We start from the raw sequence: 22,504 nt of genomic DNA, 5'->3' as shown, positions 1-22,504 counted from the left end.
ACAAAAAACGACTCTGCTTAAGCACCAAAAAACAGTTCACGATGGTCGCAAAGATTTCGCATGCGACAAGTGCGACTGGAAATTTGGAGAAAAATGGGTATTGATCAGACATCAAAAGACAATACACGAGGGCCGCAAAGATTATGTATGCGACAAGTGCGGGAAAAAATTTGGAGAAAAATGGATTATGATTCAGCATCAAAAGACAATACACGAAGGTCGCAAAGATTTCGCATGCGATAAGTGCGAGCAGAAATTTTCACAAAAACCGAGTTTGTTCTTACACCAGAGGATAGTCCACGAAGGTCGCAAAGATTACGCATGCGACAAGTGCGACTGGAAATTTGGACGAAAATCAGATTTGTTGAAACATCAAAACACGGTTCATGAGGGTCGCAAAGATTACGGATGCGACAAGTGTGAGAAGAAATTTGGGGTTCGGAGTAATTTGATAAAACACAAAAAAACAGTACACTAAGGTCGTAAAAAATTCGAACGTTAATTAACCCAATTGAAAGAAATTGCGAGGATTTCTACGTGGATCATCCACGCAGATCTCGTGTGAATTCTACGCGAAAAGTGCATGGAATCCATGTGGAAAGTGCATAAATTCCATGTAGAATCAGCGTGGATTATTTTTGTAAAAATATTTAAAACGTACGTCTGCGCTACATTTCTAATTATTTTTTATTCTGTGTAATGACGATCATTCAAGTCTCAGGGCCTCATTTACGATGTTCCAATGGCCAGTGGTTCATCCCTCGTGGACTTCACTCACACGATTCGATGACAACCTGAAAATGACGCGCAGCTACCCGCGCAAAAAGAAAATCAATTGTACAAGTGAATGTATTGAAATTTGAAATAACATCAAAACCAATTCGCACTGAATAAATTTTATTACTTTTTCTCTCAATACCATGATGAACAAATGATATATATTTATAATATATGTAGATACTTTTCAAACAGTCAATATAGCTTTTATTTATATCTTAAATGAAGTTTAACAAATGCCATTTAATAATAGATTACATTTGATTAATCGGCAACGGGCGCATTGCGACATGTCTCTCGTTCATTTGGAATATTTATACATATAGACGTTGCCCACAAGTAATTTCGCGCGCGAATGAAGAAAAAACTATAATCGGTTCTATTTCATGGAAATTCTTTCGAAAAAGTTATACGAGTATAAAAATATATGTTTATTATAGCTATCGCGTAATTCTAAATGAAGTAACTAAAATCACATCGGTCGGAAATTCGTCTGTAACGATGTCGTATATATCATTAATGCAATTATTGTGTCAAATTCGATGTTACACGCTGAAAGAGATCGGACAAAATTTTTGCGGTCGCTGTAAAAAAGTACAATCAAGAGTTTTAACGCTTCGAGTGATTCCTCGTTAAGTAACGATAACGCAATTGCAATGTGTATAATGAAGTACAATTCAATCATTAAATCGCTTCGTAAGCCGCGTCGAGGCCCGAACTCGGCCCGTTCAAGAACTCCTCCAGCTCGTCGCGCTGTCTCTCCTCTCGTTTCGACGACTTCTTCTTCTTCCTCTCGGATTTGTCGGATTTGTCCTTGTCCTTTGACTTTTTCTTCTTCTTCTTCTCCTTGTCCTCAGTCTAAAAAAAACAAAAAATCAAAGCGCCATGAGAAACACGCTCGAAGATGAAATGCATCATCCGAACTCTCACCTTGTCCCTGTGCTTCTTCTTCTCCTTCATCACCGGACTGCTACTGTTCGAGCTGGGCTGCCTCGCGCTGCCGTTGTCCAGCAGATCCAGATGTACGTTCGAGCTGGTCACGCTGGCGTCGAGGCTCTTGTCGCTCAGCTCGTGATGATGATGATGCAGCCTGTCCTTCTTGGCGCTGACGCTGACGCTGCTGCTGACGTCCTCGCCGCCCTCGGGGCTCTGTCGCCACTTGCAGGAGTCGCCGCGCTGGCCCAGCCAGCTGTCGAACGTCGCGGTGGCGTCGTCGGAGTTCGCGGCGTCCTGCTGAAGCTGCAGCTTGCTCGACAGCCGGAGCTCTTGCTCGATCGACGAGCTGGAGCCGCGGCGCTTGACGATCGACGACGGTGGCGGCGACGAGTCGATGGTGAAGGCCGCCACTGAGTTGGCCATGTCGCCGCCACCGCCGCTTCGTTTGTGCCTCTGCTTGCTGAGCGGATTCTCGGATAGGGTCGTCAGTACCGGGACTGGGGACGGCATCTCGTCGGCCGAGGACAGATCGTCCTCGATACCGGCCACCAGAGGATTTCCCGTTTCCGTGTCGCTGCAAATTTACAAATACAAAATCAGTAAGGGATATTATTTCGAGGATTATTTTCAAAGTAACCGGTCGACAAACCTATCGGAGTCGAGCTGTTTCTTCTGGCTCGCCTGTGAATTCGAATGACTATTATCTTCTAAAAACGATTTGTCGATGTATCCGTCGTCGGGCACGAAGTCTTCCACGCTGGCGATCGGCACGCCGAAAACCGTCTTCGTTTCCTCGCCCGACGCCGTCGTCGTCGTCTTGTCCTTGTCGAGGCTCATCTGCTTTCGAATGGACGATACTTTGGATGGACTGACGCTGTTGACGGTCGATTTGGAATTCATGTGCTCGGGAACGCTGGCACTGCTCGAGAGCGCGGATGGTTCGCTCCTGCTTCCACCGTTCGCTTGAGACAGCGTGGACGCGTCTTTTTTCACCAATAGCTTGATATCCGCAGTCTTGACTGGAATCGGAGTGCCACCTCCGATCGGTCCCAGTACTTTTGCGACGGGTACGTTTGCGTGATTGATGTTGCCGTGAGGGCTGAGAGAAGACTGCACATTGGGAATTAATGTGGCAGAAACCGAATCGGCTGCTGCTCTTCGTTTGTTGACCAAATTGTCTAAAAATTTATTATAATCTGCATCTTCGCTATCTTGGAAAAGATCCAACTCCTGTACAGTTAAATTTGTTTCCTCTTTGTTGGTTTCTAATTGCTGTAAAAGAGTCTCTTTTTGTAATTGAAGGAATGGAAGATTGAAAAATTTGTGCAAAAGTTTCAAACCAAATCCATTTCTCATGGAAGATTCTGCGTAGCGAATCTGTGCAGTCCTCTCTCCCAATGATTCAATGAAGTAAGTAACGTGATCACTTGTAACTGTTCTGTGATGTGACATATCACAGTGATTACCTAAAACAATAACAGGTATGTGGCTGGGCACCTTTGGCAGTTCTCGTTGAACATAATCAAAAGTCCAGTGTTTAGTTATATCCATCATAATTATTACACCATTGGTTCCCTTATAGACATCTAAAAACTCTGCATCCAGTGCAGGCTCCTCAATAACACTCTCAGCCGATGCAATATTGTCCATTTTCAAACCATCCATTTTCTTTCTTCTTGTGCCTCTATCGACGACATCCCAAACTTCAACTTTAACAACATCATCTGTCGCCTTGTAGTTCCACTGTATACTGGCAACTTGAATTTCATCTGTGGGTACATATTCTTCGACAAACTTTTGCCCTTGCAATCTATGGAACAAACATGTTTTTCCAACATTTCTATCCCCTTTAATTATTATTTTCACTGGAAATAAGAAAAAGGATTGATTTCATTATTTGCAAAATATGTCAAGCAATAAAAATAAAGCCGTTCTTACTATTATACTGGACGCCTTTTGCAAATTTCCTCTGCAAATTCGTAGGCATGGATTGATGAGCTGGTCTAGGGGACGATGAGGACACCCCCTCGGATTTTCCAGCCAATCTCTTGAACGCCGAAAACATGATTGAATCTTGTCCGTAACTTCAATCGATTAATTCGAACTACTACGACTTCTCAAAGTACGAAACGAATGTAATAATAATCGTACTTTACAACAGATTATCAGGACGTTAAATAATAACCAGATTAAACTAGAAAATTTCAAATGAACACAAACAGTTTTCTCGAGGATAACAATATTGCACTTGTCAACATTATTGACGCTAACAGGCGATTCTTTTTTTCCTCGATCTCGTAGTCAAATCAACTTAGCTATTAGCGCAGGTACACAAACTATTGATAGGTATCGAAACTCATCAATAACACCATCACAACAGTCATTATTTTGATAAAATTTGGCCTTAGCTGACAGATGCCACTGCCCCGCACCAGCTGGCATGGCCTTTTAATATTATACGCTTGTCAGACTGGGGGATAACCTCTCGCGCATGCATACAGCAAGTAGTGTGTGTATACAGTGAACTTTCCTTTATCGGCGCTAGGATTGAAATTATTTGCAGGCGTTTATTGGCGATTGCGTAAGACGCGAATATTCGAAAAGTTTCATTTTTTCAAAATTAGCCGGCAAATAGATTTTAAAATTTTTAGTTAAAATCAAGAAACTAGTTTGCAAAATCGTTTAATAAGGATCATTTGTAAAATGAATTTTTATGAATAAGTAACTGGGATATTGTTATGCATTATTAATTACAACATCTTAGCTATTGAAATACTTGTGCAATGCATGTTGAAATATCATGCCCGTTTGAACTAATGCATGTTAGACTTCATACAAAAAAACCTATAAATTACATTAATAATATCTCATTAAGAATTTTAAATAAAAATAATTTTTTATTTTCTGTACAATATGTATAATGGTAAGGCATAATTGTTATTTTCCTTTGCTGACTTCTGAAATAGCTTGAAACAGCAAAGGTTTTAAATTCTCCCTTACGACAATGTGTTTTTCTCCATGGGTTATTTTTAAAATTTCATCTGCTTTTTTCAAGGTTTCCAGTGCAGATTCATCTTTACATAAATGCAATTGAATTTTACCCAATAACAAAAACAACGTTCCAGTGATGGGATGGGTTTCACCATAATAGTGCCTATAATAGATATTGTTTATTTCGATTATTAGTTTCGTCAATGTAATAAACAATAATAAATTTCTATAATTACAAGTAGCCTGGGATCAATTCATTTCCATAATTCTCAGCATCGTCCCAGTATCCCAAATTAACACTGGCATCAAATGCTGATTCAACAGTTCTGATGTGTTGAATATTTAATGGATGCATAACATTTTCTTGTTTCTCCAGACATTTTTTACTTAAATCAAGATCTAAAGGTTGATTGTTAAGAAATTATACATCAATATATCCTAAAATATGATTTGTTCAGTTTCTCAGTTTTTAAAGGATACAGGCTGTATTTCTCATACTTTCAAGGGTGCTGACAGTGAATTCACTAATTTCATTGAACTCCTTTTTAAAATTCAATGGAAATAGTTTCTGACATTTTTCACAATGTTCTTTGGTAGCATCGCATGCACTTTTGCACGAAGCACACATGGCTGCTGTGGCATATGGTTCTGGCTCTTTGCACTTTTCACAGTCACAAGTAAAGTAATAGGTTTTTTCAAGCTCTTCCCTTCTCGTTCTTGTGGTATTTAAAATATCAATGTATGAAATATGTATCTGAAACATTCATGTTTATGATAAGTATTATTTTCTTTCAAAATTTGATAAGTATAAAATACAGACCAGAGACCAATCTAATTGAGGAATATCTTCGATAGCTCTGATCATGAGTTTGGTACCTTCAAAAACAGCCACAGCATTGGGTTTGCAGCTGTGATCTATTACAGAAGGGCCAAGGTATATTCCAACACCTATACTATTCATATCCGTGTCGAGTATGTTGTAGGAATTTACGCAGATTCTTCCATAAATACCCATCAACTCAGCTGGATTGGGAAGCTCCACTCCCTCCAAATAATCTTCCAAAACTTGACAGAGAGTCAGAAAATGATCCACCCTTTTCGGATCTTTCTTGACATCGGAATAATCTGTTCATAACAAGCATGAATTAGTTCTAACTCATCGAAATTATTTAAAACGCTAAAAAATAATAAAACGCACGGGACATCAAATCCTTGAATCTCCTGTACATGTTGTTGCCGTACGAGTCCTTCTCGTCGGCGCCGCCCTGCTGCAGCTTTATGACGATTCGCGCGAGCAGCCGCGCGGCGTCCGGCACGATTTTCGGCAGTACTCGCTTCAGATTCGGACACTCGGCCTTGTGTATCTTCCACGACTCCTTTTGGCAGAGCCGATCGCAGTACGAGACGTACTGGCATCCCGAGCACTTCAACAGTTTCTTGCTGAAAGAAGAAATGAACGACAATAAAATAGACAATTAAAGAAAATCGAGTCGTTTGGATTTTAACGATGAATTTTCGCGCATTAACGAGTATAATTATAATCACCTCTTGAGGCAATTGTCGCAGAGATTGTCTTTGTGTTTCGAGCTCAAAACGTAGGCGAACGGTTTCGAGCTTATCAGACAATCGCCTCGTTTGACTTGCATGATTCTTTTATTATCGGTTAAACTTTTACTTCATGAAAGAGACAATTTTGTTTCTTTGTTAATACATCACCCACGACGAGCTAATTAGTTTCTGTACTCTTTATGGAATTGATGCGCGACTTTGTCTTATTACATTATAACAGACAGACGACGAACTTCGAAAACAAAACAGGCGCACATGCATTGGTAAGTCTTCTGCTCGCGGCGCGCGCACGACGATACTTTAGCCGCGCTCCGAAACTGACGAATGAATCCCGGCCACGATATATTATATATATGGTACGGAAGTAAATCACGGCAGCTGTCAAAACTCGAACGTCTCGAACTGCGTAAAGTGTATAATCGTGAATCGCGCGGCGCTGCCGGTGAGAATTTTTTGAAAAGAAAAAAAAGGAAAATTGATTATACACGGTCGTTGCGAACACCATTATCATGCGACTTACTCTTTGTTGAAGCAGTGATCGCAGTGGGTGTAGCGATGGTACGACGACAGCACGTAGGCGAACGGACTGCTCGTCAATACGGTCGTGCCCTTCTGAACGATCGCCTTCTGCGATCGGTAATTGCGGCCCCAGAATCGCATGATGTTTTTTTTTTTGAAGTTTCACACACTTGACAATTTTTTTTTATTTATAATAATAGAAAACCCCGATCGGAGGGTGTCCGACACGCAGAGAACACGCGATCGGATCGCAGCAAATCATTGCTGCGCGCGGCTGAACCCGGCGTCGCGCGCGCTCGTAAACTATTTTAGGCGAATACATATAATTGCCACTAGGTGATGATTATTTTTAGTGACGCACGTAGGCACGCGAGTACTTGATCCGCATGTCGAAGTGGTTATATATAAGTATGAGAAAAGTGTTCGGTGCATATGTAATGAAAAACTAAAGCGAATAATTAAAAAATATTTTATTAAAATGTTTGCTCCACAAATGTGTTTTTTTTCTTTTTTTTTTCTTTTTTTTTTTTAATGTATGTACAATGTACAATTATAAGCTAAAGCTTCAGTTTAGTCCTCTGTAGATATTTTCGCTTTTTTCTTTTTCTTTTTCTCTCTCTCTCTCGTTAATCTTCATTTTTGCATTTACAATTTTAACAACTGCGTTACTCATTTACAAAGTGCCTTGCATAATTTGCAGAGTAAATAAAAAAAAAAATAAAATAAAATAAACGTAACAAGGCCTTCCAAAAAACAACATTCACCTGTTACAGCAGACGTATAATCTAACTTTTTTTTCATTTGCACACATATTCTCCGACCCACACATTAAATTCTATTACAATTTGCTGGATTGACTGGAGTGCTCTCGAGAGTCGAATAGTACAGCGAGAGTTTGGCAGAGTCAATCAACGTTTAATTAAGTATGTGTGAAACAGATTTAACAGGAAGATATAAATCATAGAAAAAAACTGTCATCTAGAGTTGATCCGATACGAGGCAAAATCTTAAGTTGGCTTTTTTATTTCATGTTTCATTTGATATTTACATACGGTTTCGTTTTATACTAGTCATCATTTTTTTAGCACAGCAACGCGATCATTTTTACGTAAATAAAAGTATTTTATAATATTATTCTAGAAGTTTAGGTATAAAAAAAAAGACTCTGGTATCACACAAGTTTCAACAGTATGTAAAATTGATCATATAAAAATATTAAAATTGAATATATTATATACATAATCAAATACAAGTTCAAATCGCAAGTTTCAATTTTTTAGGACATCGTTCAAATAAAATCTATTTCATTGAAAACATGGTCGTTCTTAAAAAAAATTGTATTTAATTATCATAAAATATTTACATGATTTTAAACTTTTGGAGCATGTAAAACTTAGTTCATCTGAAATCAGTTAGTAATTTTTATAGCCTAGAGATTTCTCGTCAGTCGTTTCGGATACCCCAGAGACGGGTCTCGGATATCAATACCAAGTCGAGAATTCTCGCGAGATTTCTAAGTCTCACACACACTTAGTCTACAATATCATTCTACCACCTTTTCTTGTGTTCGTCCATAGATACACCTCCTGGTCCTAGAGAAACAATCATCAATAATCCACCAATAACAGAGAGGGTCTGTAAAAGATAACATTTAGTTAATAATTAGGTGAGTAATTTTCTTTAAAAAGCTCCAAGAATAAAATTATTCGAGCTTACCTGGAAGAAATCGTATTTAAGGAAATCTCTGAGTGGTTTGTAGTCTGGAACGGTCCACCAAGCGTTGTGGTAAAAGTTAAGGCCCGACAGGATGAGCACGAGCAGCAAAGCGCTGAGCTTAGTTTTGTATCCTATTGTCACGCAAATCATGAGGATACCACCCAAGACGTCCTGTATAACTTGGAACAAGGACCACTCGAATCGAATGAGCGTGATGAACATGAAAGCGAGCAGTATCCTGCCGGTAAGTTGGAGGATATTTTTGGGCTTGTTTTCACCCAGGGAAGGTACGCCGGCGAAGAGAGATCTGCCCTCGGCCTTGGACTCGGCCAGTACGAGGAGCAGTGCACCGATGAGCGCCAAATTCCTGAACAAGAACTGCATGTCCCACAGGATGCTGTAGGCCACCGTCTGCAGGATCACAATGAAAAACAGCACGCCGCACGCGTAATTGACCTTCATCCGGCCGATGACGGCCACGCAGCCGCCGAGCTGTCCGAACAGATTGACGAGCACGAAGAGGGTGGCCAGGAATTTGCCGCAGCCCCAGGACATGTCCATGTACTCGCTCTGCTCCTTCCATTGGAACCACATGCGCAGTCCGTCCTCGAGGAAGGTGGCGATGAGGCAGACCCGGGCCAGCGTCGGCAGCACATGTTTGCCGTGACGGATGACCTATAGAAGAGGCGGCGGCAGCGCATGAAAAAAAAAAAGACGTATGAATTAAAATTTCGTCACTTCTCGAGTGACCTATTTAAGATCGCGAATATCATTATGATCGAAAGCACAAAGACGTATGTATCGGCGATAAACTCCCTATGGCCAGACGCGAAGGAGTCAAGAGAGAGACTTGAAAAGGAGGTCTCTCGATCCTCGTCTCTCTCTCTCTCTCTCTCGCCATCGCGTGAAAGTATATTTTGGTAACGTCAAAAGAGAGAATAAAGAAGAGCCTTCGGAAGTGTCCAGTATGTACAGTGGTATTAACATAATGTATAGCAAATCTCTGCCACGTATTTTCTTTTCTCTCTCTCTCTCTCTGTCATCAAAACAACTAAAAAATGTTTAGCTCGCGCGAATTACACGGCCGGCATTGTTATACATTTCAGCGTTTGTCTGTATCTCTTTCTCTCTCGGCATGTATAAGAATTTCGACACGGAGCGTGTGTGTGTGTGTGTGTAAAGCACACATATCGCATGACTATACGTGGACATTTATTCATGCATATCGATACAATATGCACGAGTTATATACGAGTTACACGCGAGAAACGTATACGTGCTCCGAAATAAAAAAAAAAAAAAAAGGAAGGAGTACGAGCGATCGTACACTTGTTGTAGTAGTGCGTCGTGCCATACACACACGCAGATAGAGAGACACCGACCGACTCTCCGCTAAACGCTCGCGAAAAAACAGCGGCATATGGTTAAGTCGGTGCGGGTACACTGTAATAATGCAAGCTCTCGGCATTCCGCGAATTAAGTGGCACGCGAGATTCAGCAATGTAATAATTGAGCGAGACGTGTACGATGTGTACGAGAAAGCGTTTTTCCAGCTGTAGCAGCGGCAGCAGCAGCAGAAGCTGTACAATAATACGAGTCGTTATGAGGAAAAGCTCCAATGCTGCTGCTGCTCCGGGTTGGTTATGTCGCATCGTGTGCAGCAAGGCACAACACGTTTGCATTGCCAATTGACACATAACAAGACGACGAGAGAGAGAGAAGAAGCCCCTGAATGATGACGTAGACACAAGTGTGCCTATATATCGCTGCCCCGAGCGCAGGCACGTATGCCGCCGCGGCAGACGCCACGGATGTGCAGAGATATCTATCCGTATTATGCGTGCAGCATTACGCGAGAGAAAAAAGTGCAGAGAGAGAGCTCCAAACTTCGCGATAGATATCGGAGCCGTTCCGATCTCGTTTTTTTTTGGGTTTTTTTTAATGCAAGAAACGTACCTTGTCGGCTACGTCCTCAGCCTTGGATATGACCTCCTGCTGGTTCATCTTTCGCTCGCTCTATGTATTATTCTACTATCGTGATAATAATTCACACTGCGGCACACGCGTCGCGCTCTGTCGTCGTGCTCTGCAGCAGCCCCGCACCGATGCGCGATATATACAACAATACTCTCGACCGATTACAACGAAAAACTGTTACACGCGCACTACCTGCTAGTCTACTGCTGTTGCTGTTGCTGCTGCTGCTGCCTCTCCTTTCACGCACACACACACAGAGTACACAAACACATACACCACCCGAGCGAGTGAGAGAGACAGACAGACAGAGAGAGAAAAAAAATATGTATTCGAGTTCTGCTGGTCTTTCGGCCCGCGATGCGAATGGATATATATGCGTGTGTGCGCGCTGCGGCGGCGGTGTGTTGTTCGCGTGCGAGAGTCGCTCGTGGCTCTGCTGCGCACGGCGGCGGCGGCCCCGCAGTCAACACGTATATTATAATGTAAAATGTACAGGCAGGCCAGTCGGGCGGGCAGAGGCTGAGCCAGGCGGCCGCGGGCGAATATATAAGCAGCGACGGAGACAGCCTTTACTTTACTCACACTTTATATGTGTAGTTGTAGGCCGTGAACGTGTGTTATATTTCGCCGAGACAATGACAGACAAATTTAGGGAGTCGAACGTTTACGTACACGGTACCATATTTTTCGAGTTAAAATCGTGCATTCGAAAAATGTATCGATGATCGGTTACAGGAGTTCGATGCGATGGATCACTCGGAGCTTTTGCAAGTTCGACCGCTGGAAACGTATCTTTCATATAGTTAGATGGAATGCATAACTCGAAGAAAAACATTCAATGACGCACAAAGTATTTTTCGAGACATCGTGTACAAATCGAAGTTTTTTCGATCTAATTATTATCGAGCTCCGAGTTACGATAATGTCATACGCATCGTTACGTATCGGAGTTCGCGTTAATTTTTGACTGGTCGCGATCGATATTTTCCTACCGATACACGCATATCAAACGTGTATTTAATCGATGAATTTCGATATCGAACGATACGGCCGCGATCGCGTAACAATTACCGTTACACGCGCGCGCAATTTTTATCAATCTAATCGTCGCGGAAACGACAACGAGCGCTACGATTCCTCTTTCTTTCTATCTTTCTTTTTTTTCGGTTACATTACAATGGCCAAAGTGAGATACGTTCCATATACGGGAATAATAATTATAATTGGATCATGAACTTGTTGGCGAGGCCGCGAGCGAGCGAATACGTAATCGGAGCACACGAGCGAACGCGTTGGCAATCTTACTTTTTGACCTACAAAAAACGGCCTATTATAACGGAAACTAGTATATGGAAGTCCGCGCGCGCGCTGCTGTACTATGCGCGGCCCGAGTTTTATAATAATATATAATAATGAGCCGCAAGTCGTAAGTATTTTTAGCTCCCGATTTTGCAGCGCGCGCGCACATATACAAATCGAGCGAATCGTCGCGCAGATGTCGCGTATATCTCGTTCTCCTTCCTTGTCCGCGTTTTTCACATAAACCGGCGATACACCGGCGTACCGACGATTGCCTATATAGGCCTATTTACTCGTGAACGCCACGAGTCGCGTATAGATATTTGGCAAGCCGCGCGAAACTTTATTATACACGTGGCTGGCGTGTAATTTTACTGTCTCGGTCGCGAAACGCGCGCAACGTTGTCATCGAACACTGCTGAGTGCTGCGCTGTGATCGCCTCCAGACTACTACTATGTACTATATACTCCTATATGCTGAATGCTGATTTCCACCGCTCCGCGTCCGCGAAAGTATATAGCGTATATACTGTACAGCGCCTCAGTATTACAACCATACGGCAGCAGCAGCAGCAGGTTAAAAACAATATGTGAGAGAGATTTTTATCGACTCCGCACGCACGCACCAGCTGGCTGTTACGAATCGAGGAATAAACAACGTGAAATAAGAGAAAATTCGCGCGAGGTGTGCAGTTGTGTGCAGCGCGGAACTGTGCGAGTGCGAGACGGACGTGTGTACTTAATTATCGTTGTTATTATTGTCGTAGGGACGTCAGACGTCCTGCGTTCAGTACATATAGTATAGTAGCAGAGTAAACATTGAAGCGCCATGAAGTGCCAACGAGCCGCGATAAGCCTTCTGCTGGCTACGCTGGTCTGCCTCGACGCGGCCAGCGCGTACTTCATCACCGTCGACTCCTACACCGAGGAGTGCTTCTTCGAGAAGGTCGAGGCCGACACCTCGCTGGGTAAGTGTTGAAAACTGTATGAGCGCGATTTTATATCCGCGAGTCTCACGCGCGTGTCTGTGTTTTTTTCCATATGTCCCCGCAGTGCTGTCGTTCGAGATCGCCGACGGCGGCTTCCAGGACATCAGGGTGCGCATCAACGACGCCGACGGCCGACTGATCGCCAACGAGGAGCACCGCATCGGCGCCTACTTCACCTTCAAGTCGCGCGCCGCCGGCCCCATACAGTACTGCTTCGACAACACGGCGGGCTCGGCCTCGCCCAAGCTCATCGTCTTCAACATCGAGGTCCAGGAGCCCGGCAAGGAGGGCCATCACGCCGGCAAGGACGGCAAGACCGACGACGACGTGTCCAACGACAAGCTCACCGACATGATCACCGAGCTCGGCTCGACCATACGCTCGGTCAAGCAGAATCAGGAGTACATGGAGGTAAGGCCTACCCTATAGAAGCATTACTTTTTTTATGGAAGAACAGTAATGATTTAATCATTGTGTTTTTTTTTCTTTTAGATAAGAGACAGAGTCCACAGGGAAATCAGTGAGCATACGAATTCCAGCGTTGTCTGGTGGTCTGTGTTTGAATTCGCTGTGATGGTAGTCTTAAGCGCAGCACAAATCTTCTACTTGAAGAGATTCTTCGAAGTCAAGGCTTTCGTCTGAGCCCAATTGTGTTACTGTACAAACTTAACGAATAATATTGAGACAGAAAAGAAGGACGTTATAAGCGTAAGAGATTGTGAGTTCTGTTAAGACAAAAAATTATATAATTTTTTAACGAGAAATTGTTATGTACATTGATGATTGGCTACGCAAGCTGTCAAGCGTCACAACTTTTCACCGCAACAGAATGCTGGTAAAGTTTTTGCAGTTGTAATATATTTGTAGAATTTAATGCATTCTCTTTTGATAAATAAATCAGTGCTATTTTCTAAAGTTGAATAACTTCTATTAAACAATTAATTATGTTTGCCATATTTTATTTTTTTTTTGTAGTTCGTAAAACACCAGCAGAAGTCAATAAATTGTCACGATGCATAATATACGTGGCTCTGCTGTATCTTATCGCGTTGCAAGCGGTTACAATAATATTAATACACGTGTGAAACGAACGAAACCGAGAGAGAGAGAGAGAAAAAATCTGCTTTTTGAATTCGCGCGGCTAAACTCGGAGCCGGTGTGCTGCAGAATCTGCTCCGTAATACGTGGCGCACCCTCATAGAGCGTACTCGCTACTATATCGGCGATTATCAAACACAAATGTATACAGATATACAATATTAATACGCCGCGGCGGCTGCGAAGCGAGAGAGCCTGACACCACCGTGACTCTCCATACAATCTTCGTATTCTGACCGCTAATACATACCGAAACTGCAAGTATATAGTCGTGTAGTGTCTCGCTCTTATCATTCGGAATCAAGTGTGTGCCGCTGGAGACGAAAAAATTTATTTTCGGACGTAACTGCGACGACGACAGCTCGGTGGTGGCCCGCGTACAGTTGCGGTTGTGTGTACCGAATTTGCATATGGATGCGGATAAACAAAGTAACGTCGTCGTTTCAACTGATGTCAAAGTTTAATTGTTGCCGGAGTCCGTGATATCGATTCTTTTTATATATTACGCGAGTTTAGAGAGTATAGTGCGGTGCGTCCAAAATATAAACATGAACTGGCTGATTTCGATGTTTCTGCTGGCGTGTTTCGCCTGGCGAACTGGACAGTCCTACTTCATAACCGTCGATGCACATTCCGAGGAGTGTTTCTTCGACAACGTCGAGTACGGCACCAAAATGGGTTTGTTTGTTTGTTTTTTGCCTAATTCTTTAATTCGATACGATTAAATGCCTCTCGACCTTTGTGCTAACACGAGGTTAGATTCGTCACGTCAAACGCTCATGTTTTTCAATCGCGCTCCGACTTTGTTACGCAGGCCTGACGTTCGAAATAGCCGAGGGTGGCTTTCTCGACATCGACGTGAGGATAGTGGCCCCGGACAACAAGATCATGTACGACGGCGAGCAGGAGAGCAGCGGCAAGTTCACGTTCGCCGCCCATACCGGCGGTGTTTACACTTACTGCTTCAGCAACTTCAGGGGCACTATGACGCCCAAGGTGGTCATGTTCAACATGTTCATCGGTGAGAGTCCCAGCCAACAAGCCAAAAAACAAGCCGTCGAAGGCGATACTTCCAATGCCAAACTCGAGGACATGATCAAGGAGCTCAGCGAGGGCTTACAGAGTGTCAAGAGCGAACAAGAGTACATGGCTGTAAGTTGATTTGCACTTGGTAATTGTAATTGCTCGACAGATACGAAGCACTGATGATTTTATTGTATTTCAGGTCAGAGATAGAAATCATAGGGCTATCAACGAAAGCACCAACTTCAGAGTTGTTGCGTGGTCGATCTTTGAAGCTACAGCTTTGCTGTGCATGACGTTAGGTCAAGTGTACTATTTGAAGCGTTTCTTTGAAGTGAGACGTGTTGTGTAAGATGTGATTTAACAAAGACAATTGAAGTGAATTGATAAGTTTTATCTTCTAAGACTTTCTGAGAAAGAAACAGAGTCAGAGATGTATATGTTGTTCTAATTGTAACTATAAGTAAATGGATCTTTTCAATAAAGAGTATTGTCATTCTTATAGCTTATGTATAATATATTTGATTTATAGTTTTCCACGTAACATTATTACACTAATTAACAAAAACTCTAAAAAAAACAGTTACAACTAATTCTCGAGAGTCCATGGTTTCACCATCCTCTTGGCGTCCCATGGATACGCGTGTGTGTATTGTGGTGGTTCTTCCAACGCTACACCACCTTTCCTCATTTCATCAATGAAAGCTGCAAACTTTTGGCTCGAGTTTTCATCGATGTCGCAGTAAACCGATGTGATTCCAGCTTCCAGGCATTTCTGCGCCAACATTCTCCCAACATTCGAATAGGCAGAAATGTCATTTGTTCTGAAGAAAACATAATAATGAAAATTACAATCTTTAACTTGTAGATTTAAATGTTATTAAAATTTTGTAAATCGTTACTTGTAAAGCTGCTTTTTCAAGGCCCAATCTCTCGTCGACACCGTTATGGTCGGACCATGTTTATAGTGAACAATCTCGGCGTCGAAGTGCCTAGCAGAAACCCTGACGAATAATCTGCGAATCAAAAACGTCATAACCATCAGTTCGCCTCGTATACAAAACACTCGTTAAACTATTTGAAACGTTAAAGACGTACTTGTTCCAGAACTCGTGTCCCTTCTTATCGAGATGATAACCCTGTGGCTTGCGGGCGATCGTCATTAACTCCAAATTTCTCGGATTCCTATTTCTGATCTCTGTGCACCTCTCCAGCACGGCCGCGTTGCTTCGCACTTGCCTCGACGCGACGACGACGATGTTGCCCCCAAGACTCTTGGCCGCGATCGACGAGCCAGTCAGCCTCAAACCGTTCATCATCATTGTTTCAAATTATTTAAAATAGAACGAAAACAAAAAAGTGACGACCGTACTCGAAAGGCGCATGGAAAAATTATCGCACCGCACATCGACTGCTGCTGTGTTTACAAAGCAGCCACCGGGCTATAACAGCAGTATAGTCTATGCGTGAGCAGCCGCGAGGACTCCGAAGTCGAGCGCGTATCGAACGAGCACTGACTCGGCGGCAAATTTAAAAGGTCGAGCGTCGCGGCCTAGCTGCAGGATAGGAGTCGAGTCAATGAACTCTCTCGCGCGCAAACGTGTGCAGAATTGACATAATAAGGGCCGCGACGATGTAACGAATAACGTAAAAAATGTTATTTCGCGCAATTTTCTCGTTTCAATCATTTGTAGAATAGCAATGAATTCTCATTAGTCAATATCCGAGTCGAAATTCGAAAGTATATAACGCCATACCCGAGCGAAATTTACACGCGATAACGATCCCAGCTGACGACATAGATTACAACTCATACATGGGTTCAGTACACAAACGACGACCGACTTCAGGGCAATGGCAATACATATTCGCACAAATCCGTAGTCCGTACAGTCGTCGTCAGTCGTGCGTGTGTGTACATTATAGTGCACTGCCACTGGAGAGTCGCGCGGCGCCCTGCACATTATACACAACAGAGGCGATTGTTTACCTCGAAACGCTTTATAGTGTGTGTATACACACGCAGGCCAGTGACAGTTCGCTGCACCTCACGCGCGCTCCACTCGAGGAATCGCTTTAACCACACTGCACCCCAATCGTATTAGGGGTTTTTTTTTTCTCTGTATATATAGCCTGGACATTTTTTGGTGACTGCAAAGTTTATAGTATATAACGTAAGTACGAGCGCCGCGATTGATTTTCTTTAATTGTTCATGTATAGCTCCGTGTATAGACGTAGATTTCACGTCGCGACGTCGCGTGTATTATAAGGCACGCACAGGTGTGTGTTTACGCTTCTTTACACACACACACACATTCCATCCGTGTCTGTCTGTCAGTGTACCTGTATAATTATCTATATACACACTGACGTACGTCTATGTATAACACGCGCCAGTGCTTCGCCCTTCTTTTTTTATTCCTCCTATAGCCGATATATACGCTATTGTACTCACACGGACTGCAGTGCGCGCGTTTATAACGTTTTTGTGTTTACGCGTTAACGGTAAATGTTGTTGCTATCGCGATTCGATGCGCTAGCGACTCGGAGCGTGTGTGTATATACGTGCATATTATTATTTACTTCGTCGTGGATCGTCGCCGAGTAAACAATTGCGCGCGGCTATTCTCTCGCTATAATACTATCTATATATATATACTGCGCTTGTGTTGTGTGCATTAGAATTTGGAAGGGTCAACGTACCCGTCGACCGAGCCGAAGTGTTGCGTTCGAAACTGTTTTCCGTTTGAAACTCTTCGAAGGTCCTTTTTATAGAAAATATTACCTCGAACTCTTTTGATCGATATTTTAAAACGATGCCTCTTGCTTGACATTTATAATTACAGAGCGCCTCAACGTCCAATCGTTCCTTCGGACTCGTCGATTTTTATTTTTCCTTTTCTTTTCTTTTTTTTATGATTAATTCGTTCTTCGTCGCGTTCGTGGGAGTTCTTACTCGTCGTCGTCGACAACATCATGAGTTTACTCGACAAGCAGACCGCTGATACCCGCGACAATGGCGCGGCGGACACGACCACCACCAGCAAAGCCGTCGACGAACCCCAAGGTGTCTCGCAGGAGTCGACGGGCATCACCCCCGAAATGGTTCTGGGCTTTACATCCATTACCGATTGTGAGTTTCCTTTATATATCCTCCTTGTTTTCGCTTCTTTGCACTAATAAAACGTGTTCATTTTTCGACAGCCTACTTGTGCACGCCCGAGGCCAATACCTACGGCATCGACTTCACGAAATTTCACATTCGCGACATCGACACGGGCCTGACTCTGTTCGAAATCGCAAAGCCACCCGTACTGAAATCCGGTAAGTTTTTTTTTTTATTTTTTATCTTTACGATGATCATTCGGAGAACTGATCATTTTTTCGTTTTCACAAGACGCGGACGGCGAGAAGAGCGGCGGCGAACGCGTCGCGCCCCCGACGGCCGACGAGACCAAGGACTCCAACGCCGGACGATACGTGCGTTATCAGTTCACGCCACAATTCTTGAAGCTGAAAAACGTCGGAGCCACGGTGGAGTTCATGACGGGCTCGAAGCCCATCAGGAGATTCCGCATGATCGAGAAGCACTACTTCAAGAGTCAGCTGCTCAAGACGTTCGACTTCGAGTTCGGATTCTGCATACCCAACAGTCGAAATTCCTGCGAGCACATTTACGAATTTCCCGAGCTGCCGGCGGAATTAGGTAGCGTATATATACGATAAAAGTAGTGAAGTTTATGCTGAATTTTTTATCGCTCAAATTTTTCCAGCTGCCGAAATGATTGCCAATCCGTTCGAGACCAAATCGGACTCGTTCTACTTCGTCAACGACGAGCTCGTGATGCACAACAAAGCGGACTACGCGTACAACGGCGGCCTGGAGCAAAAGGAATGAACTCTCGTCATGGATTTTTCTAAATGAAACAACTTGGAACGTTGGCTCTAAAGAATGTAATATCATTAAATCAATTTATTACTTTGTACATACTATATATATAATTGTATATTCATCACATATATACTCAATTTATATCACGGGTGATATAAAATAATTTTTCCTTTTCTTCTTTGTATAAATAATTTACAATTTTAACTTTGTATTTATATTTTACAAAGTTTTGGTACATCACAAGTAAACGATAGCAGCTGCTATCAAATCTACACAATATTTCATGTACGATTTTCACTTTGAACATGAGCAATAGCTTTCATGCCTTATTTGGACTATGTAACTTATTGTTCTATCGTTTGCAAAAATAAAAGATGCATTTAAAATTTGAACTGAACAAAAATCGATGCGAGTTGAAGTCATTCATCGAATTTGAATTGCAAAGATTTTATGTAAACTGTTATTGTAGAAATATTTTATTTATAACATATTTGACTCTGTGTTCATAAAATGAAAGTATTTATAGAATTGAAGAATAATTACTAATGAACACAATTAGGATTAGGACTATTCACCTGCCAATTTGTTTTTATTAATGTTCTTCATTAATAAAATTAGTTGAACAATCTAGAAATTCTTTTGGTTTGTCTGCATGTACCCAGTGTCCTGCACCAGTTATATAATGAAACTTAGCCATTGGAAATATCTTTTGAATAAATGGATGATCACTTTCTTTTAGATAATCACTTTCAGTTCCACCGATGAATAACACTGGACCATTGAACTTTCTATCTTTTTCGTGTGTGAATTTCGCAATGCGAGTAGGAAAACTCTCTTCTAAAACAGGAAGATTTATCCGCCATTTGTATTTCCCAGGCTCAGATTCGACCAAATTAGTCAATAAAAACTGAAAATTAAAAAAATTGATAAATTACCAACAATTGCAATAATTGGTTTTGTTAAATGAATAATGATTTTATTAAAATTAAGTACCTGTCGAACTGCGTTTGATTTGACGTTTACAGAAAGTTGCTCATCTGCTAATTTCCTTGCTTTAGTTAATGACGGTGCACCTTCTAAAGATATGGACCTCATAGCATCGAACAATTGGTTCATTCCCAATAGACTAGGGCTCATTTTAGTAGGACAAAAATCAACAACAATAAGTTTTTCAACCAACTCAGGGTAACTCAATGCTGTATACATGACAGCTCCACCTCCCATACTATGGCCCATAAGAATAAGTTTCTTAATTTCTAAATCTTTTGCTAGTAATGCTATATCTTCTGACATATGATGATATGTATGCTGTGCAGCATGTGGTGAATCTCCATGATTTCTGGCATCGATGGTGATTACCTAAACAATAAATTAATATTTTTATATCAAGTTTCTATAATAAGAGACAATAATACAGGTAATCATATGTACCTTTCGTTTCGTCTTCTGATGAATGGTTTTTGACAAGCTGTTCCAATTGCTTTTGGAACCAAAGAGACCATGCATTATCAAAATTGGAGCTTTTGTATCTAACGCTTCATGATTCGTTGACTCGTACGATGCATATGCCAACTTGACAGGTTTTTGACTGCTGTCATAAATAATCACTTTCAGTTGTAACCGATGATCAAAATTTAAAAATAAAAAAAATCTAAAATACTTACGACGAAGTGGTGCTGGCTGCTCTTCGTTCGACAAGAACTGCATTTAACCTGCACGGCAACAACGACAGGGTCGAGGAACATTTTCTTAAAATCATCTTCTGTTTGTCACTGGCCTCGCACCTGATCGTCTGGGAGATGGCGAAGCTACGAAGTCGTTACGGAAAATTTTAAATCACGTCGCTGGAGTATCATCGAGAAAACATGCTACTATTTTGACAATCACCCACGGATCTGTGCCAATGCCAAATGTCTTACGCGCGCCACGCAGCAGCAGCGAGAGGAGCCGTCTTGAAAAGAATAGTGTCCGAAGCAGACGACTTTTGATTATGCAGTTGTCATAGCGCTAAAAATTTATGCCCCAGATTGCAGTTATGAGGATGATTTTTCGTTTCAAGTTTTAAGGATGAAATAAAATTATTTGATTGAAGAAATAAAAAATTATTTCGGATAAAGATTTTTTAATAACTCTTTTATTTTTTATATTTATGTTTTCGGAATTGTAAATGGCTAGCATTAAAACCGGAAATACAACCGAATCGTGAATTAAATATTTTTCCCTGGATAACTTTCAATGGCAATTAATTTCATCGATACTCGAGTTATTTCAATTATCTATTTGCATGTGTAAATTTGTATATTGGGAAATGAATTGTGGGCGGAGCTGAATCAATGACTGGTACGTAACGCGTCAATTAAGACAAGACTTGCCTGTTTGTACACAAATGCGTCAGAATCAAATTGTCAGTTGCAGACGCTTTTATCACATTGTTTGGGACCCGGCTCGGCTCGTACAAGTTTTTAAACACATTCCTTATATTTTTATATTTTTCGACGAGACAGAACAGAATCATCAAAATGGTTCGTACTTGATTCATAATCAATAGCTACTAAAAAAATCTCATAATGCCCTATTTTAATTGTAATGTTTACTTTTTCATCAGAGTGTAACGTTGCACACAGACATCGGTGACATCAAAATAGAGCTGTTTTGTGAATTGTGTCCAAAAACTTGCGAGGTGAGTGAACTTTGCAGTTATTTCTGTTACATCATTGTTAAAAATTTGTCTACGAACTTGTTATATTGAATCTTACAGTACGTAATGTCATTGCTTGACACATAACCTCATGTAGAAATTTCTGGATATTTATTTTTTAATCTAATTCAAACATTGTTAATTTCTTAATGAATTTGTATATTTGTATATGTATTTCAATTTGTATATTTATTAATTTTATTTTTACAGAATTTCCTTGCACTTTGTGCCACGGACTACTACAATGGTTGCATATTTCACAGAAATATTAAGGGATTCATTGTACAAACGGGTGATCCACTGAACACTGGTAAAGGAGGTACATCCATTTGGAACAGAAAATTTGAAGATGAATTCAAAGAGGAACTGAAGCACAATGCAAGAGGTTTGGTGTCGATGGCTAACAATGGTCCAAATACAAACGGAAGTCAATTTTTCATCAGCTATGCTCCTCAACCACATTTGGATTTGAAATATACGTTGTTTGGCAGGTAAATAGAAGCTACAACATTTGTACTTTTACCAAACCTTACATTTCAATTTTTAACATACTTTAATTGTCATTCAATTTTCAGGGTCATCGATGGTTTGGACACTTTAGAGCAATTGGAAAAATTGCCGGTTAATCCTAAAAATTTCAAGCCCCTCACTGACACAAGAATCAACTCCGTAACAATTCATGCTAATCCTTTAGCAGCATAAAATAAGTTAATTATTTTCTGTAGATACAACTGAGTTTGAATATATTATGTAAATAGAACTGAATATTATGTAAATACTGTACTGAAAAATCAAATGTATTAATATTAATTTATCGATTAAATTTTTCACAAAATAAAAATAAGGTATGAAAATTAACTATTAGTTTTTTATTTGGTTGGCCAAGGTTTGCATGCTTAGTTTGAAAAATGTATACATAAGCTTTCTTGTAAATATGAGTTCTGGTAATAATTAGTTTTCTGACTGAGCAACTTGGAAAAAACGAAACCCCAGTGTCTGCATTTCAAATGCGCAACTTT

The 22,504-nt window shown here is 41.4% G+C and overlaps 9 protein-coding genes across 12 annotated transcripts; 4 read left to right on the top strand and 5 right to left on the bottom strand.

Moving 5' to 3' along the window:
• Positions 1-880: 880 nt before the first annotated feature.
• LOC106655532 (rab-like protein 6) lies at positions 881-4,108 on the bottom strand. Its single transcript, XM_014375956.2, has 4 exons — positions 3,652-4,108; positions 2,363-3,578; positions 1,708-2,287; positions 881-1,635 (listed from the first exon to the last, which is right to left on the bottom strand). The coding sequence occupies exons 1-4, from the start codon at positions 3,776-3,778 to the stop codon at positions 1,462-1,464; spliced, it is 2,097 nt and encodes a 698-aa protein (XP_014231442.1). The 5' UTR covers positions 3,779-4,108; the 3' UTR covers positions 881-1,461.
• A 416-nt stretch (positions 4,109-4,524) lies between these two features.
• Positions 4,525-7,673, bottom strand: LOC106655505 (histone-lysine N-methyltransferase SMYD3). 2 transcript variants are annotated; one of them, XM_023458997.1, is made up of 6 exons: positions 6,794-7,673; positions 5,903-6,144; positions 5,525-5,829; positions 5,185-5,458; positions 4,941-5,103; positions 4,525-4,867 (listed from the first exon to the last, which is right to left on the bottom strand). In XM_023458997.1, the coding sequence occupies exons 1-6, from the start codon at positions 6,931-6,933 to the stop codon at positions 4,651-4,653; spliced, it is 1,341 nt and encodes a 446-aa protein (XP_023314765.1). In that variant the 5' UTR covers positions 6,934-7,673; the 3' UTR covers positions 4,525-4,650. The 2 variants fall into 2 exon arrangements, with proteins under 2 accessions (XP_023314765.1, XP_014231412.1); XM_014375926.2 differs by lacking the exon at positions 6,794-7,673 and adding an exon at positions 6,250-6,679.
• A 438-nt stretch (positions 7,674-8,111) lies between these two features.
• On the bottom strand, positions 8,112-10,932 carry LOC106655511 (surfeit locus protein 4 homolog). The gene is made up of 3 exons (XM_014375932.2): positions 10,465-10,932; positions 8,509-9,183; positions 8,112-8,427 (listed from the first exon to the last, which is right to left on the bottom strand). The coding sequence occupies exons 1-3, from the start codon at positions 10,510-10,512 to the stop codon at positions 8,341-8,343; spliced, it is 810 nt and encodes a 269-aa protein (XP_014231418.1). The 5' UTR covers positions 10,513-10,932; the 3' UTR covers positions 8,112-8,340.
• Positions 10,933-12,134: 1,202 nt separating this feature from the next.
• LOC106655609 (transmembrane emp24 domain-containing protein 2-like) lies at positions 12,135-13,673 on the top strand. The gene is made up of 3 exons (XM_023458998.1): positions 12,135-12,752; positions 12,838-13,184; positions 13,266-13,673. Exons 1-3 carry the CDS (start codon positions 12,614-12,616, stop codon positions 13,413-13,415), a joined length of 636 nt encoding a protein of 211 aa, XP_023314766.1. The 5' UTR covers positions 12,135-12,613; the 3' UTR covers positions 13,416-13,673.
• A 410-nt stretch (positions 13,674-14,083) lies between these two features.
• Positions 14,084-15,403, top strand: LOC106655610 (transmembrane emp24 domain-containing protein 2-like). Its single transcript, XM_014376101.2, has 3 exons — positions 14,084-14,549; positions 14,686-15,023; positions 15,097-15,403. The coding sequence occupies exons 1-3, from the start codon at positions 14,420-14,422 to the stop codon at positions 15,244-15,246; spliced, it is 618 nt and encodes a 205-aa protein (XP_014231587.1). The 5' UTR covers positions 14,084-14,419; the 3' UTR covers positions 15,247-15,403.
• Positions 15,404-15,430: 27 nt separating this feature from the next.
• On the bottom strand, positions 15,431-16,329 carry LOC106655550 (39S ribosomal protein L18, mitochondrial). The gene is made up of 3 exons (XM_014375980.2): positions 15,993-16,329; positions 15,797-15,910; positions 15,431-15,718 (listed from the first exon to the last, which is right to left on the bottom strand). Exons 1-3 carry the CDS (start codon positions 16,214-16,216, stop codon positions 15,484-15,486), a joined length of 573 nt encoding a protein of 190 aa, XP_014231466.1. The 5' UTR covers positions 16,217-16,329; the 3' UTR covers positions 15,431-15,483.
• A 468-nt stretch (positions 16,330-16,797) lies between these two features.
• LOC106655530 (protein unc-119 homolog) lies at positions 16,798-19,064 on the top strand. Of its 2 annotated transcripts, none has more exons than XM_014375953.1 (5): positions 16,798-17,068; positions 17,742-18,028; positions 18,100-18,219; positions 18,293-18,601; positions 18,669-19,064. In XM_014375953.1, exons 2-5 carry the CDS (start codon positions 17,872-17,874, stop codon positions 18,791-18,793), a joined length of 711 nt encoding a protein of 236 aa, XP_014231439.1. In that variant the 5' UTR covers positions 16,798-17,068; positions 17,742-17,871; the 3' UTR covers positions 18,794-19,064. The 2 variants fall into 2 exon arrangements, with proteins under 2 accessions (XP_014231439.1, XP_023314772.1); XM_023459004.1 differs by lacking the exon at positions 16,798-17,068 and adding an exon at positions 17,529-17,657.
• On the bottom strand, positions 18,835-20,706 carry LOC106655529 (protein ABHD11). 2 transcript variants are annotated; one of them, XM_023459002.1, is made up of 4 exons: positions 20,452-20,706; positions 20,219-20,378; positions 19,781-20,146; positions 18,835-19,694 (listed from the first exon to the last, which is right to left on the bottom strand). In XM_023459002.1, exons 1-4 carry the CDS (start codon positions 20,544-20,546, stop codon positions 19,380-19,382), a joined length of 936 nt encoding a protein of 311 aa, XP_023314770.1. In that variant the 5' UTR covers positions 20,547-20,706; the 3' UTR covers positions 18,835-19,379. The 2 variants fall into 2 exon arrangements, with proteins under 2 accessions (XP_023314770.1, XP_023314771.1); XM_023459003.1 differs by having other exon boundaries at positions 20,219-20,375.
• A 471-nt stretch (positions 20,707-21,177) lies between these two features.
• On the top strand, positions 21,178-22,260 carry LOC106655549 (peptidyl-prolyl cis-trans isomerase-like 3). Its single transcript, XM_014375979.2, has 4 exons — positions 21,178-21,309; positions 21,393-21,467; positions 21,696-21,976; positions 22,061-22,260. Exons 1-4 carry the CDS (start codon positions 21,307-21,309, stop codon positions 22,185-22,187), a joined length of 486 nt encoding a protein of 161 aa, XP_014231465.1. The 5' UTR covers positions 21,178-21,306; the 3' UTR covers positions 22,188-22,260.
• Positions 22,261-22,504: the final 244 nt, after the last annotated feature.

This window comes from Trichogramma pretiosum, unplaced genomic scaffold, assembly GCF_000599845.2.
Source record: "Trichogramma pretiosum strain Unisexual culture from Peru unplaced genomic scaffold, Tpre_2.0 scaffold73, whole genome shotgun sequence".
NCBI lineage: Eukaryota > Metazoa > Arthropoda > Insecta > Hymenoptera > Trichogrammatidae > Trichogramma > Trichogramma pretiosum.
This window is presented reverse-complemented; position numbering and strand designations above follow the sequence as displayed.

Bases quoted from the DNA above. Each gene is read 5' to 3' on its own strand.
- LOC106655550 (XM_014375980.2), bottom strand. From the start codon at position 16,216: ATGATGATGAACGGTTTGAGGCTGACTGGCTCGTCGATCGCGGCCAAG. The intron at 15,911-15,992 runs GTACGTCTTTAA...TTTGATTCGCAG, and splicing joins GGACACGAGTTCTGGAACAA to ATTATTCGTCAGGGTTTCTG. The intron at 15,719-15,796 runs GTAACGATTTAC...TGTTTTCTTCAG, and splicing joins TTGAAAAAGCAGCTTTACAA to AACAAATGACATTTCTGCCT.
- LOC106655532 (XM_014375956.2), bottom strand. From the start codon at position 3,778: ATGTTTTCGGCGTTCAAGAGATTGGCTGGAAAATCCGAGGGGGTGTCC. The intron at 3,579-3,651 runs GTAAGAACGGCT...TCTTATTTCCAG, and splicing joins AAAAGGCGTCCAGTATAATA to TGAAAATAATAATTAAAGGG. The intron at 2,288-2,362 runs GTTTGTCGACCG...GTAAATTTGCAG, and splicing joins AAACAGCTCGACTCCGATAG to CGACACGGAAACGGGAAATC.
- LOC106655511 (XM_014375932.2), bottom strand. From the start codon at position 10,512: ATGAACCAGCAGGAGGTCATATCCAAGGCTGAGGACGTAGCCGACAAG. The intron at 9,184-10,464 runs GTACGTTTCTTG...CCTCTTCTATAG, and splicing joins CTGAGGACGTAGCCGACAAG to GTCATCCGTCACGGCAAACA. The intron at 8,428-8,508 runs GTAAGCTCGAAT...TATCTTTTACAG, and splicing joins TTAAATACGATTTCTTCCAG to ACCCTCTCTGTTATTGGTGG.
- LOC106655609 (XM_023458998.1), top strand. From the start codon at position 12,614: ATGAAGTGCCAACGAGCCGCGATAAGCCTTCTGCTGGCTACGCTGGTC. The intron at 12,753-12,837 runs GTAAGTGTTGAA...ATGTCCCCGCAG, and splicing joins CGAGGCCGACACCTCGCTGG to TGCTGTCGTTCGAGATCGCC. The intron at 13,185-13,265 runs GTAAGGCCTACC...TTTTTCTTTTAG, and splicing joins AGAATCAGGAGTACATGGAG to ATAAGAGACAGAGTCCACAG.
- LOC106655549 (XM_014375979.2), top strand. The intron at 21,468-21,695 runs GTGAGTGAACTT...TTATTTTTACAG, and splicing joins TGTGTCCAAAAACTTGCGAG to AATTTCCTTGCACTTTGTGC. The intron at 21,977-22,060 runs GTAAATAGAAGC...TTCAATTTTCAG, and splicing joins AAATATACGTTGTTTGGCAG to GGTCATCGATGGTTTGGACA.
- LOC106655529 (XM_023459002.1), bottom strand. From the start codon at position 20,546: ATGATTTTAAGAAAATGTTCCTCGACCCTGTCGTTGTTGCCGTGCAGG. The intron at 20,379-20,451 runs GTAAGTATTTTA...TATTTATGACAG, and splicing joins GCAGCCAGCACCACTTCGTC to CAGTCAAAAACCTGTCAAGT. The intron at 19,695-19,780 runs GTACTTAATTTT...TTTAATTTTCAG, and splicing joins AATCAAACGCAGTTCGACAG to TTTTTATTGACTAATTTGGT.
- LOC106655530 (XM_014375953.1), top strand. From the start codon at position 17,872: ATGAGTTTACTCGACAAGCAGACCGCTGATACCCGCGACAATGGCGCG. The intron at 18,029-18,099 runs GTGAGTTTCCTT...ATTTTTCGACAG, and splicing joins CTTTACATCCATTACCGATT to CCTACTTGTGCACGCCCGAG. The intron at 18,602-18,668 runs GTAGCGTATATA...AAATTTTTCCAG, and splicing joins CGAGCTGCCGGCGGAATTAG to CTGCCGAAATGATTGCCAAT.
- LOC106655505 (XM_023458997.1), bottom strand. From the start codon at position 6,933: ATGCGATTCTGGGGCCGCAATTACCGATCGCAGAAGGCGATCGTTCAG. The intron at 5,830-5,902 runs GTGCGTTTTATT...TGTTATGAACAG, and splicing joins ATTCAAGGATTTGATGTCCC to ATTATTCCGATGTCAAGAAA. The intron at 5,459-5,524 runs GTCTGTATTTTA...TGAATGTTTCAG, and splicing joins CTCAATTAGATTGGTCTCTG to ATACATATTTCATACATTGA.
- LOC106655610 (XM_014376101.2), top strand. From the start codon at position 14,420: ATGAACTGGCTGATTTCGATGTTTCTGCTGGCGTGTTTCGCCTGGCGA. The intron at 14,550-14,685 runs GTTTGTTTGTTT...TTTGTTACGCAG, and splicing joins CGAGTACGGCACCAAAATGG to GCCTGACGTTCGAAATAGCC. The intron at 15,024-15,096 runs GTAAGTTGATTT...ATTGTATTTCAG, and splicing joins GCGAACAAGAGTACATGGCT to GTCAGAGATAGAAATCATAG.